Here is a 14,422-nt window from a genome sequence, read left to right as displayed (position 1 = left end):
AAGACTGACTAAGGAAATTCTAAAGAACATCTCATAGTAGAGGGCATACAACTACTGAAGGAAGGTCTATGATAAAAAAAAAAAAAGTGAGCCAAAAATATGGCAGACATGTAGTAAGCTAAAAATCCTTGACTGTGAAAAAGATAGTGAAATTGTCTAATTTTTTAATTAAAAAAAGAGAACTGAAATATTGAGCAACAAGAACATTGAATTATTGTTCCCACGCTGTCTACTGAGGCACCCACAGCATCCTAGTGAACACGCAGGGGAACCAGAAGTTACTAGAAGTTTCTAGGGAGATATAGCAGCATCTGTTGGACGCAGCATGGAATGCTAGCTCAAGGCAGTTCACGGTTTCAATATTGAATTCACTATGTTCCTTTTGATTACATCTTATCTGTATGAAACTGAGTTTTCCGATGGATGTTTCTATGAAAAAAAAACAAACGAATACCAAGAGAAGATACATACTTAACAAGAAATAAGGGCGGAAGTACATGATTTTATCCCAAGATTTGAGAAGTCGTGCAGAGCCTAACAAGCGCACACGTGTTACGAGAAAGTAATTGTGGTTATTTAAGAATGAAACAAAATTATTATTTCTTCTTTCAATTTACGTCTATTACTTTTTTCAAATAGCTCCTAAGTTATTAGGATATAAAAACATGATCAGTTGTTTTGACCTAATTGTTTAATAAACAAAACAAAATTAGTTGATAAAACCAAAGATTCTTCTTTTTGCCTAGGGGTACTGTGGAGAAATTACTGAGACGCTACGGACACAGGGAGCGGAGAAAGTTTGGGAACATCCAGATTTTAAATTAGCATAGGGGGATATATATATGTACAATGGAATGTTATGCAGCCATCAAAAAAATGAAATCCTGCCATTTGCAACGACATGTATGGAACTAGAGGGTATTATGCTAAGAGAAGTAAGTCAATCAGAGAAAGACAAGTATCATATGATCTTACTGATATGTGGAATTTGACAACCAAGGCAGAGGATTATAGGGGAAGGGAGGGAAAAATGAAACAAGATGAAACCAGAGAGGGAGAAAAACCATAAGAGACTCTTAATCTCAGGAAACAAACTCAAGGTTGCTGGAGTGGAGGGGGCTGGGAGGGATGGGTTGGCTGGGTGATGGACATTCGGGAGGGTATGTGCTATGGTGAGCGCTGTGAATTGTTTAAGATTGATGAATCACAGACCTGTACCCCTGAAACAAAAAATTAGCATGGGGATAACTGGAGAGCTATTAATCAAATTTCTATTTTATTAATTTAAATGGGCATGTTAAAATTTGTAGAGGAACAGAAAAGCATAGATGTGTATCTCCCAAACTAGTGGATGTGGAAAATATTGAATGTGGGAAAACAATCTCAACTAATCTCAAATAAGGCAAGATTAGATTCTTTTTCATAAGTGTGACAAAAAGAAATCCTTAAATAAGATGCTAGAAATAAATTCAAACCTATTAATAATCCTGATTGGTGTAAATGCACTAAATCCTCCAGTTCAAAGACTGGCTAAATCCTGTGATTTTCTATTTTCAAGAGACTCACCTAAAACATAAAACTTAGAAAGGTTGATTGCAAAGGCACAAAATGATACATGAAGACAAAACAAACCAAAATGAAGCTAATGTAGCTTTAGTAATGTTAGTTCAGACTTTAAAACAAAATGCATTACTATAGAAGTCACCCCATAATAATAAAAAGTTCAATTCACCGAAAAGATATAATAATTCTAAAATTATATAATTAGTAATGAACAATTTTAAGACAACAATTTTTGAAAAGTTAGTGCAGTAGTTAAACTCCTAGAAAATATGCATTATTGGAACTTACTCAAGAAAAAAGAATATCTAAATTTCCCTATTTTGAATAAAAGAATAAATTGATAATGAGAAACCTTCTCACTAACAAAACACCAGTCCCAGAGAGTATGTGGGTGAGTTTCCACCAGATGTGAAGGACCAGATGTTCCAATCTTACAGAAATGCTTTCAGAAAATAGAAAAAGAAGGTTTACTCTAGCTCACTTTATAAAGCAAAGATTACTCTTTTTACTAAGACTCAACAAGAGCAATACAAGAAAGGAAAATTGCAGGCCAGTCTCATTCATGAAATAGATTCCAGAAAATGTTAAGGCATTAGCAAACAAAACTCAGAAATTATTTTTTCTTGAAATGTGAGATTGATTCAGTATTAGAAAATTAATTCATTCCTCATGTTAACAGATTAATGGAGGAAAATCATGTGATCCTTTTAATAAATGGATAAAAAGAATTTGGTAAAAGCCAACATCTATGGTAAAAGTTCTCAAAAAACCAGGAATAGATTCTTTAGCCTAATACAGTGTGCCCACAATGCTTTGGTGCAAAAATAATGATGAAACATTAAGTATATTTCCTTTAAAATTGAGAACAAGAAAAAATTTTTTCTGCTAACACTATCAATATATTGGTAGTCCTAGCCAATGATATAATGTAAGAAAACAGAATAAAAGGTATAAGACTTGGAAAAGAAAAATAAAACTAATTCAGAGACGATATCATTAATTTTATAGAAAACCAACAGAATCTACAAATGAGTTATTAATAAGAGTGCTTGCCAGATATAATTTTAAAGTAAATTTCGTTTCTATATGCTAGCAATAAACAGCAAGTTTTATTTTTAAAAAAAGATCCGTTTTACCTTGGCAGCTAAAATGGACTGCTTTTGTAAGGGATAAATCTAATGAAAAATGTGCAAAGCCTTTATGAAAAATGCTAACACTTTATAAAACATATTAAAATGACTTAAATAAATTGAAATTATTAAAGTAAACGTTTAATGGGTAGTAAGATAATATTGTCATGATGTTATTTCTGCCCAATAGGGTTTTCCTGGAAGCTGACAGGCTGACTTTAAAATTTATAGAGAAGAGTAAAGGGCCAAGAACCCCTGATGACAAAGAACAAGGCAGGGGTGTGGTGGGGATCTTGCCAAGTGAAACACTGATCCTTATGATGAAAGCGAGGGATTTGGTCAGTGTGGTATTGGCCACGGGGTGGACAGATGTACCCACAGGACAGAACAGAGAGCCCAGGAGCAGCCCCAACATGTGCAGAAATGATCTACTGCTGACCTGGTATTACAGATTCATGAGGAAAGGAAGGACTGCTCAAAATTGTTCTGGGGGAAAAGTGAAATTGAATCCCTTTTCACATCATACACAAAATTCAACTCCAGTTTTTCCAAAAGCAAAATATGGAAGACCAAAATTTAAAAAAAAAATTATAAAACTTTATTTTAAGATAATTCTAGATTTTCATGCAGTTGTAAGAAATAGTACCCTTTACCCAGGTCCCCAATGGTAACATCTTGCCAAACTATCTTGCATCCTAACAACCAGGGTAGTAACATCGATACAGTCAAGATAGTGACGGTGCCATCACGAAATCACAAAATCCCTCCTACTGCCCTTTAAAGCTGTTCAACTGCCATCTTTCCTGAACCCTCTACTTCGAATCTATTGTCTGTTTCTGGAATTTCATCACTTCGAGAATGCTATGTAAATGGAATCATACACTATGTAATCTGCGGGGATTGGCTTTTTACACTCAGCACAATTCCTTTTTTTTTTTTTTTTGGATATTATTTATTTGTCAGAGAGAGAGGAAGGAGCACGGGCTGGGGGAAAGGCAGAGGGAGAGAGAAAAGGAGAAGCAGACTCGCCACTGAGCAGGGAGCCTGACTCGGGGCTTGATCCCAGGATCCCGGGATCAGGACCTGAGCGGAAGGCAGACACTTAACCGACTGAGCCACCCAGGAGCCCCTCAGCACAATTCCATCAAGATTCATCCAGGCTGTTGTGCGAATCAATAGCTTGTTCCTTTTTATTGCCTAGGAGTATTCCATACTATGGCTGTTCTGCAGGGGGCTTCATGACCCATCGGCTGAAGGACATTTGTATTGTTCTCAGTGTTGGGCTATTACAAATAAAGGTGCTATGAACATTCGTGTGCAGATTTTTGTATGAATATAACTTTTCATTTGTCTGGGATAAAGGCTCAGGAGTGCAGTGGCTGGGTCGTATGCAACTGTAACTGTTTATGCCTTTGCCTATTTTCTAACTGGATTTTTTTTTTTTTTACTGTTAAGTTGTGAGTGTGATACACACACACACACACACACAAGATACTAGTCCTTTGTCAGATATATTGCTTGCAAATATTTCTCCCATTTTGTAGCTTTCTTTCCATCCCTTTAACATGATCTTTGCTGAGCAATGTTGAAGATTTTTCCTAAGATTTTAGAACTTATACCTTGAAGTCCATGATCCATTTAAGTTAATTTTTATATAAGGAAGGAGATTTAGGTTGAGATTTTTCTTTTTTCTTCTGATTGTTCCAGTACCATTTGTTTAAGAGGCTGTCCTTCCTTCATTGCATTTGCACCTTTTCCAGAATTATTTGGGCATATTTTGTGTGGATATATTTCTGAGTTCTCTATTCTATTCCATTACATACTCTCTAAGTACCTATATGATATATAGCATCTATCTAGTATACCTTAATATCAGGTAGACTGATTCTCTTTCATTTTATTCTTATTCTCAAGATTGTTTATTCCAAGGTCTTCCCATATAAATTTTAGTATAAGATTTTTTACATCTACAAACAAACAAACAAACAAACAAACAAAGAAACCTCTGCTGGGATTTTGGTAAGAATTGCATTAAACCCATAGATAAATTTGAGGAGAATTGACATCTTCACTATGTGGAGTTTTCAAATCTGAGAACATGGTACACTTCTCCATTTATTTAGGTGGCCTTTGATTTCTCTCGTCAGCATTTTGTAATTTCCGGCATCCAGAGTCTATACCTGTTAGGTTGGTATCTAAGCATTTCATTTATTTTTAGCAATTGTTAATGGCATTGTGTTTTCCATTTTGGTTTCCTCATGTTCGTTGTCGGTATACAGAAATGTGATTGATTTTTGTGTGTTGATCTTGCATCCTGTGACCTCATTTATTAGTTCCAGAAGTGTTTCTGTATGTTCGTTGGGATTTCTATGTGGACCATCAGGGCATCTGTGTGATTTCTTCCTTTTATTATATTTCTTTTTATATTTCTCCCTTGTACATTTGCTTATTTGTTAATATTATTTTTCCCTTACAATCTGTATGCCTTAAGCAGCTTATGCCTTTTTTCTGGATTTATTTTCATGGCTAGAACTTCTAGTATTATGTTGAATAAGAGTGGCGACAGCAGACATCCTTGCCTTGTTCTCAGTATTAGGCCAACAGCTTTCAGTTTCTTGCCATTAAATTTGATGTTACCCTTTAAGGGTTTTGTAGACAATTTCAATCAAGCTAACTATGGTAATTCCTCTCAATCCTTGACTTGCTGTGAGCTTTTATTATAAATAGGCCAATGTTTTAAAATTTTAGTAGGAAAATTTAGGAGACTCTCTGTGTCATCTAGAGTAGGGAAGAATTTTTTAAATATGTCATAAAAGATACAGAACATAAAAGGAAAATTCAATAAATTTCAGAATGCTGAAATTAAAAACTTCTGTTCATCAGAACACCACAAAATGAGTGAGAAATAAAGCCATAATATTGTCAATTTGTGTTTCAATGAAGGATTCCTAACCAGAATACATAAACAACTCATGAACCAGTAAGAAAAGATAATTAAGCAAATAGAAGAAATGCAAATGACTGGAACAAACATTTCACTGAAGGGGAAATAAAAAGCAGGGAAAATATATTCAGTCTCATTAGTAATCAAGGAAATGCAAGTTAAAGCTTCAGTAAGATGCCATCGCAAAGTGATTAGATTGGCAAACCCTGATAATATCAAGTTTTGCTACCGTTGTAAAACAACTGAAAATAATATTCACTACTGGTGGGAATGCTGTCACCTAATATTAAAGATACACGTACCTGGTGTCTAAGTTTGGGCCCGAGAGCCATTGTTGCATGAAGAGATGTTTAGTATGACAGCCGTGTTTGTTCTAGTAAAATAACTGGAAACAATGTAAGAGCAGAGTGAATTAATAAATTATGATATATCTATATAATGGCATAATTTACATTAGTGGCCATAATTGGCCCATGGCCACATACTACAACATGGAGGAGTCTCAGAAACAATGTTAAAGAGAATAAGCAAATCAGAGAAAAATACATACTCATGATTTCATTGATATACATATCTTATAAATGGGTGAAAATAGGCACTAAATTCTTAGAGATATAAACATATAGGATGCAAGGATGAAAAAAAGGAAGGAAATAATAAAAAAAAAATCAGGAGATGATTATTTAGGGATAGAAGAGGGAGGAATTGGGACAAACCTGGGGCTGTAAACAGTTGGGTAATGTTCTTAAGTTTTTACGTGTACTCACTAAACTATACATACATGTTAGAATAGCTCTATAGATGACTAATATTCGTGTTTTTTTCATTAGAAAAAGGAGGGAAAAGGCTGTGTCACGTGAATTAGCACCAGAATAAGTTTAGTGATAGCAATTGTTTCAAAACGAATAAGAAAAACAAAAATGTCAACACTTAAATCCTCTCTCCATGATCTAAGTAAAGTTCGGAGTTTACTTGTTCATTTTTTTCATGAATTGTGTGTTGTGTGTGCATTTTTTTTTGTTTTCAGGAGAGTTGAATTACCTTTTAACATATTAGTTGTATGTCACGCCTTGAGTTACGTAACTTTCCCAATATGAGTCCACAGCTGTTCTCCTGTCAGGCTACAGGAATGACTGAGTGATAAAGGACAATGCAATGCATGAGATCACTGGAATGCTTTGTTGCTTTCTAAGATATTACTGCATGTTTTTGGAAATGGTTTCCTGAGTTTTCCCAATGAGGAAGAATGCTATGATTATTTTCTTCAAGCTCAGTAGATTCACTTCACATGTATAATGCACGTGCCCATTGTTTCCCGCGTTCCCCTTTCTGGCTTTTCTTCACTCTTAATGACCATGGTCCTCACGGAGCTTCTCAGCTTGGCCTCTGCAGTGTTTTCAGATGTGTGCACTATACCTACGGCAGATTCCAGATACTTGGAAAGCTTTAGGAAACTGAGGGAATTGCAGCAAGGCAACACTGGAACTTGATAACTAGTTCCTACAAATAAATATATTTTGGGAAGCCACCAAAACATTTTTGTGTCTAGAGAAATCTAGGGATTTATTAAAAGCTTAAAAGAGACAACACCCTCCAGTCCTGCCTCCCCCACATTAAGTGATGAAACCAAAAGGAATCACTTGCTACGTAGTTAATTCAATTTAATTAATTAGTTAGTTAATTAAATAAATGAATGAATAAATGTAGTTCAATAAACCCAATAAAATATTATTTAGCATCTATCAGATAGTGCCAGATAATGTTCAAGGCACTGGGGATATAGCAGAGAACTAAACAGATATTTTTAAGTAATAATAACAGTCCAGTGGATAACATTTAATTAAAAAATCTCCCTTATAAGACTGTAAGCTTCTTGAGGGCAAGGACCTTGCTTGTTCTGAGACCTAGTTTTTCTCTCAGCACTTAATAATGCCTGGCACATTAATATGCATTTAGTGCTTATTATTGATTATGAATCATTACTGTTAATATATTTAATATATGTTTGTCACATGAATGAATGTACCTTAAGGCCCTACAGCTTGTCCCTGGTGGAGCCAGAGTTTGAACCCAGTCTACTGATAATGATAATTGTTGCCATTAATTTTAAGTTTACTCTGTCCAAGGTGCTGTGCTCACCGTTTTATACTTGTATCTTACTTAATCCTTACGAACTCCTGAGAAAGAGATATTATTGCTACCTTTTTACTGAGGAGGGTTCTGAGCCTCAGAGTACCTAAGTGCCTTGCCCAAGGTCACCTGCTGGGTCTGTCCCCTTCAAAATCTGAGCCAGGCTGGGGCCAAAATCCTTCCTCTTTTCACCGCCTTTGTATCTGTGGTAGACTTGGCTCCCTACAAGGGAGCAGTTCAGTTTATTAACTAATTGGGCCACACGATGCCAAGCAATCCGTTTGGCTGATTTTCTTTCCCCAGTGAATTGACTAATTTGTTTTACAGAATTGACCACATCAGCTAGTTATTTTAATGGTAAATCAAATTATGCTTGACTTTTTTTTATTCTTTTACTGAGTCTCCAACTGGCTGAGAGGTTAGGGTCAGGCACACCTTGATTATAATCCAAAGTTAACCATTTATTAACTGTGAACCTTGGGCAAGTTCTCGACCTCTTTAGGCTTCCATCACCTTATCAGTAGAAATGCAGATGAGAGTAATTCCTACCTGGTCTAGTTAATGAGAGGATTGGGCGGAGACAGCTCTTTCCCTTTTAACACAATGCCTGACTTCAGTCAACTGTGAGCTTTTGCTTCACAAAACTCTTAAGGAGTTTTGTTGGACGATAGCTGCTGGTATTACATTTATCCTTGCAATTGCTAACCTGATGTTTTATTTCGATACTATCTTTGTGCTATGCCTTTTACCGAACTCCTTGACCTAGGTCCTGCAGCTTCCTTCCAAGGTAGACCAAGTTACTTACTTGTTACTTATTGGATTTTGCTCCTTCATGTGGAGCTTAAACTGCTCTAAAAATTGGCTCAGGTCTCTTATTACCAACCTTCCCTTCTAATTACAGGCAGTTTGAATGCAAATTCATTCATCTTTTTACAGCCAGCCCCTTCCTATCGGCTAATATATAGGTGCTCTATGATGTTTGTTCAATGGAATGAATAGGTCATGTCTCTATTCATAGTTAGTGGGTAGGTCAGTTCTCTGTTGTGCAACATGCTTAATGTCATTGGTGGTATTATACTGATTTTTAATACGGTCTTTACACATACCATTTGTGTATGTCACTTAATGCCGGCAGTCTGTCTCTTTTCCTTTGTGTATGCTTTGCTACTTCTACTCTTGACCCAGAGCTCTTGCTTTCCTTAGAGATTTTCACCACCTATAGAGTGGGTATCGATTTTTTATTTTTTACATTTCTTTTCTTGTTAGTGCTGTACTATAGACTTGGTTTGCCATTCCTGCCCTAGGACTTTATCAAAAGACTTTTCCTACTTTCACTTAAACTTTTATTTCCCACATCACTTTAAGGTATACATTTTACTCTTCCCCCCACCCCCCTTCATTAATACAGTACCATTTGACTCTGTCATTAGGCTGTCAATCCATGAAACTCTTGAAGAAGAAAGAAAGACCTTATTTTAAATCGGCCTGATACTTTGCTAAAGAGGTTGGTGCACTCTCTACAATTCTATTCTTGTCAGGAATAGGCTTTTGAAATTATAAGGAGAAGAAATGAAATTTAGAAGAGCTACCCCACCATGAGAGATCTAGGGAGAATAAAATAAGGAAAAGAAGGACAACATCCACTGCAAAGTTCTAGGGAAGGTTCCTCGCCTCATTTAAAAATAACTAAATGCGTACCCCAGATGCCCCAAATGGCCAGGCTGAGGGGTTCCAGGCATGATATTGCCTTAAGAGAAAATGGTGTCGGAGGTCCCTAGAGCTGAGGTCCCCATTCCATTGTGAGCGTTCAGAAAATGAAACGCTTTCCATCTGAATTTCTAGGTTAAGGTAGTAGAGCTTGGGGTGTTGAGCCCGGGTGAGAAAAGGAATGGGGAACATTTAGTAACCATTCCCAAAGAAATGTTACACAAATGTTGGTGAGCGCCAAGGTCCTCCGTTTCCAGTGAAGTTAGGGGAAGACAATACGCTCGAAGTGCAGCAGGAGAGATTTATGCTAAAATTCAGACAGACTGCCTGGGTTCTGAGATTCTCGAAGATGTTACTAAGCAGAGCAGGACTCGCCCCACAAACAAGGCTGGAGAGTTTTCCAAGATTCCGAGTCATTAGGCAGGGTTTCCAGGGACAGCGGAGCTCCAGCTTCAATTGTTCCGCGAGATAATCTGACCTGATTCACGAAGGAAGCCTATGGAATTGTATTGACTTCAGATTTTCCGTAAAAAGGTGGGTGGTGACCAAGCAGGGGAATAAGTCCGTGCTTTCTGAAGATGGGGGCACCGGGTAGCCCATTTATTTCATAATTGTACAAATGCTACAGCAAATGAAAAAACGGCAATTTAACCTCCTGTGCCAAGCATGAGACCAATTTATATTTCTGCCTGAAACTGAATGATTTTCGATGTGAGGGAAGTGAGGAGGCTGGATTAAAAAGTTTCGTGTTGGGAAGATCACATAGAGACAGTAATGAGGGTAGGGCCGAAGGAAGTACATTCTTTAAGCTGCTTCCCTGAAAAACTTCAATCAGCTGCGAGCTTTTGCTTCACAAAACTTTGACATATGTCCCTTGACCTTTACCAACTACCCTTTCACGTTTGACACTTAACGTTTCCTCCACGATTAAAATTCAGCGTTAATTAATTTCAACAGTATCAGTTAAGTTATATTTAGCTAAGAACACTCACTTTTGTCTTTTGTGAGTAGCACTGCAGTGTTATTACAAAGAGGTAGTCAGGAGGGCAACAGATATGAGAAGAGAAGAATGATTCAGTGTGCAGATAATTGTTTCGAGTGAAATTTAGCTTGGTATTTTTGTTCCTGTCCTCAGTAGAACTGAGATTTAGCACCTCGCCTTGGCATTTAGCCCCCACCCCCACATAGGAGGAGGCTGTGCTGGGCGGGTGCTGAGAACGAGCCACACCAGAGTTAAATTATAGCTCAGTTCTAACACTGGCAAGAATTTTCTCTGGCCAGCTCCTGGGTGCAAAGCTGGTGATTCCAAAAGAGAGGCAAGGCATCCCTAGAAAGGATCTCCATATGGTGTGGCATCACCCTCGCTGAGGGGGGTTGACATGGTTGTTTAAAGAGCATCACCCCAAAGGTGGTGACCGTTCCCGAAGAAAACAGAGGCGCCCCAGAATATTGAGACAAAGCAGAGTTATACCTCTAACCTTAAAACGTCACCTGTGAGGTTGTCTTATTGGCTTATTCCATAACGTGACCAAAAAGCTCACTGGAAATGGATAGAGCCCAAGAAATTTGACCTCTTTCCCTGGGTTGTCCAAGTGAGAAAACATTTTTATTAGTTTATTTATTCCACGCTCTTTTAACTCTGTGTGAAAAGACTATGATGAGGGTATGGATATGCAGATCTTGTTTTTACCTGCAGCTCAAAATCCTATAGAACCATTACAACTGCTGCTGTTTGGGATATTAGCATGAAATCCTGGTCCATAAGTTCATTGTGCCCCTGAAACACTTCTGCCCTTTAGATCCCTTACAGAACAGGAGGAGAGAAGCTCTCCATTTGGTAGGCAGTACAGGTGAAGTAAATTCATGCATAAGTTGCCCTTATATGTCTAAGTGAACATTCAGTAATAGAAATAGTAAATTGAATTTTGGGGTTCTTTGAGACAGTATACCCAGGTAGCCTCCAGTTGTTAAAAAAACAAATAAACAAAGGAAACCAACTTTGTAGCATTTTCATTTGTGTTTGGCCAAATGTTTTACTTCCCGTAATTCAAATTTTAGGTTCTAGAATCTAGTTCCATGCCCTCATCTCGTCCTCTACCTGTAGTTGGAGCACTCTCGATCCCTGGCAGATTCTGTATTCCTACCCACCCCATAGGAAAAATGAAAGCCAAGGATTTAGGTAATCAGTAATCAAGCAATTCAACATCAAGTCACATTTCTGCCGCCCAGGTCCTGATAGAATGTCCCTGTCCTAGTAACTGGCCTTGAGTCTTAACCCCGAGGTCAAGTCTACCTTGTGCTCTTGATGGGATGCCAAATACCTATCTTGGTCCCAGTGCATGGAAACCTAACCAGCCCTCTAGGATGGGGTCTCTGTTTTTATTTTCTTTTTTTCCTCATGTTTCTCCTTGCCAGCTCCCCACCAACTCCTCGTTCTGAGATCAAGTCTGATAGTTATGGTCTTGTTACCACTGAAAACATGTCTGGTTTCCATCTCCTGCTCAAGCATTTGACCTGAGTCCACTCTGGGCTCCTGGATCTGCTTATTGCTGGTCACAGCAGCCCTGAATCTGTCCACTTCCACCAGCCACTGGGCCTCCTAGTTACTCTGATTCACCTTTCTTTTTTTTTTTTTTTTTTTTAAGATTTTATTTATTTGTGTGAGAGAGAATGAGAGACAGAGAGCATGAGAGGGAGGAGGGTCAGAGAGAAGCAGACTCCCTGCTGGGCAGGGAGCCCGATGTGGGACTCGATCCCGGGACTCCAGGATCATGACCTGAGCCGAAGGCAGTCGCTTAACCAACTGAGCCACCCAGGCACCCTCTGATTCACCTTTCAAACTGGACTGTCTCCCCACACCTTCCACTGCATAAATTGCCAGGAACACATGTACTACCCCCGTGGGCTGCTCTGTTCCAGGTCCTGGTTCTTCTCCCATTCTGTCCTCCTGCAGTTGACTTTGGCTGTGTGTCCTGCAATGAGGTAATGCAGGAAGAGGCCGAGCTTTAGTATTTAGAGGATCAAACATAGATGAAAGGGGGAAACTCATACCCTATAGTTAGGAGCAAATAACATTTTTCAGAGTGGGAAGACTTTATTAAAAAAATGTAGTTTGCTAGTCCTGGAACCTTCTAATTCTTTTTGGCTTCACTTGGTTTAATAGAAGATGGAAATATTTTTATTTAAAATATTCACTTCCAAATTAAAATTCCAAACAGTTCTGTGTTTGCGAGATCTTCTCTTCAATGGACCGAATAGGTGGCTTTTCGAACTCCCTGAGATTAAATAGTTTTATTTTGTAATTTATTTTCCTGTCTGTTTTTACATTTAAAGGTGTTACACAATGGCCTCATTATGGAGATGAAGCATCCAACCGTGGGGAAGATATCAGTGCCAGGTTTGAAAATTTTTGTCATTTTCCTTAATCCCTTCTTTCCTTCCTGAATTACTCCCTGCGCTGATCGCTGCAGGTAGTTGGTGATCCCCCAAATGGTTTGTCGAGACATTATCCAACTTCTTCATTTGGATAAAAGGGAAACCCCAGTTTTGTCACACCCACGAGCATGTGCCAAAGCTACAGAATTGTGTCTTGGCTCGAACAATGCCCGATTGCCTTGGTGACCCAAAATGCTCATATTATCTGACTCCATTTTGTGTCATCATGTGCTCACAGAAGTACATAATGTAATTGCCAGAGATAAATAACCATAGGTGTGGCACCTATTATGAAATGACACATGGCCCATACACGAATGAGGACGGAAGCCAGGCACCATCGAGGTGGCATCTGGGAAAGCTACTGACTGCTGGCCAGGGCACTTTCCTTCTGGACTATGGTTGACAGAACAGATCTCAGCTTTGTAGATAAGGAAACTAAATGTTTTCACTTCACTCAGAATACATTGAATTTTTCTAACTTGACTCATACCAAACAAACGCACTGAGACATTTTGGTCTAAGCCAAAATGCCAACTTTTTCACTTCTGGGAGAGTTCTCTTTCTGGAAGCCAGAAGCCTCGTGCCTACTCTGAGAGCATCCAAAGTGTCGTGAGAGCTCATGACCAACCTACCGCCCCCCACAGACTTCACTTCTCTAATGATCATAATGTTACCATTCCTCAGATCTGTTGTCTCTGCTCGGGGCACTACTGGGAAAACACGCCACATTCTTGTTCATCAGGTCCCTGTTTCTTAGCCTATACACAAACCAGACATTTATTTCTGTCTCTTTTTCTGACAAAGGATAATGAAATTAGTTAGGACTTTGGTCATTGCTTACTTGAAACTATATGCTGGTTACCATGCTTGAAATTTGGGCATTCCCCAAAGCCCTCCCCCACCTCAGACAAACAGCATAGAGCATTTACTTCTCTAGGTAGCGGATCACATTTATTGAATAACTGTTATTGTTAAGTTCATTCTAGGTATAATCTAATTTTAAGATTCAGGATCAGCTTGATAATAATGTCCCAGAACAGATCTGATTGTGGCCATCGGTGTGAAAAGGATAAGATAAGAATAAAGCAAGTTGAAAGAGAAAATTCTGACATGCAGGGGTATAAGGAACACTGCACATGAATTAAGGAAGGTAAGAGAGAGAGTAGGTGTGAGCACGTCAGAGACTGGGACCATGTATTAACAGGGAAATACTAAATGGTATAGGCAGGTGGTAATGAGAAAAAGGCCTGTTGATAAAAGCTAAGAAAGTCACTTACTCATTCATATGACTGAGCATATATCGTGCCAGGCAATGCTTTGGGTCCTGGGAATGCAAAAATAATGGAGCTCATACTTGATGGAAAGTCAAATAATAAAAGTAGCCAGCAAATGCTCCTGTAAGCGTAAGTCATGGTGAGTGCAAAGAAGAGGACACAAAAGATGTGTTGTCATGGAGAATAATGGAGGCAGATGGGACCTACATTAGCTTGAGTGATCGGTGAAAGCCCGG

General features: G+C 38.4%; 1 protein-coding gene across 9 annotated transcripts in view; it reads left to right on the top strand.

Annotated features, from left to right (window-relative positions):
- SUGCT (succinyl-CoA:glutarate-CoA transferase) overlaps positions 1 to 14,422 on the top strand; it is a 773,157-nt gene that overhangs the window by 628,971 nt on the left and 129,764 nt on the right. For 8 of the 9 annotated variants that reach the window (XR_013443062.1, XM_078059977.1, XM_078059983.1 and 5 more), the window contains one exon: positions 12,808 to 12,871. The exons of the other annotated variant lie outside the window; for it this stretch is intronic. Coding sequence is in view for 7 of the 8 variants with exons in the window: in XM_078059977.1 (XP_077916103.1) it covers positions 12,808 to 12,871 (64 nt within the window). In the remaining variant the exon portion in view is untranslated. The remainder of the gene's footprint in view (positions 1 to 12,807; positions 12,872 to 14,422) is intronic. 9 annotated transcript variants of the gene reach the window in all.

The sequence above is a fragment of the Halichoerus grypus genome, chromosome 12, assembly GCF_964656455.1.
Source record: "Halichoerus grypus chromosome 12, mHalGry1.hap1.1, whole genome shotgun sequence".
Taxonomy (NCBI): domain Eukaryota; kingdom Metazoa; phylum Chordata; class Mammalia; order Carnivora; family Phocidae; genus Halichoerus; species Halichoerus grypus.
This window is presented reverse-complemented; position numbering and strand designations above follow the sequence as displayed.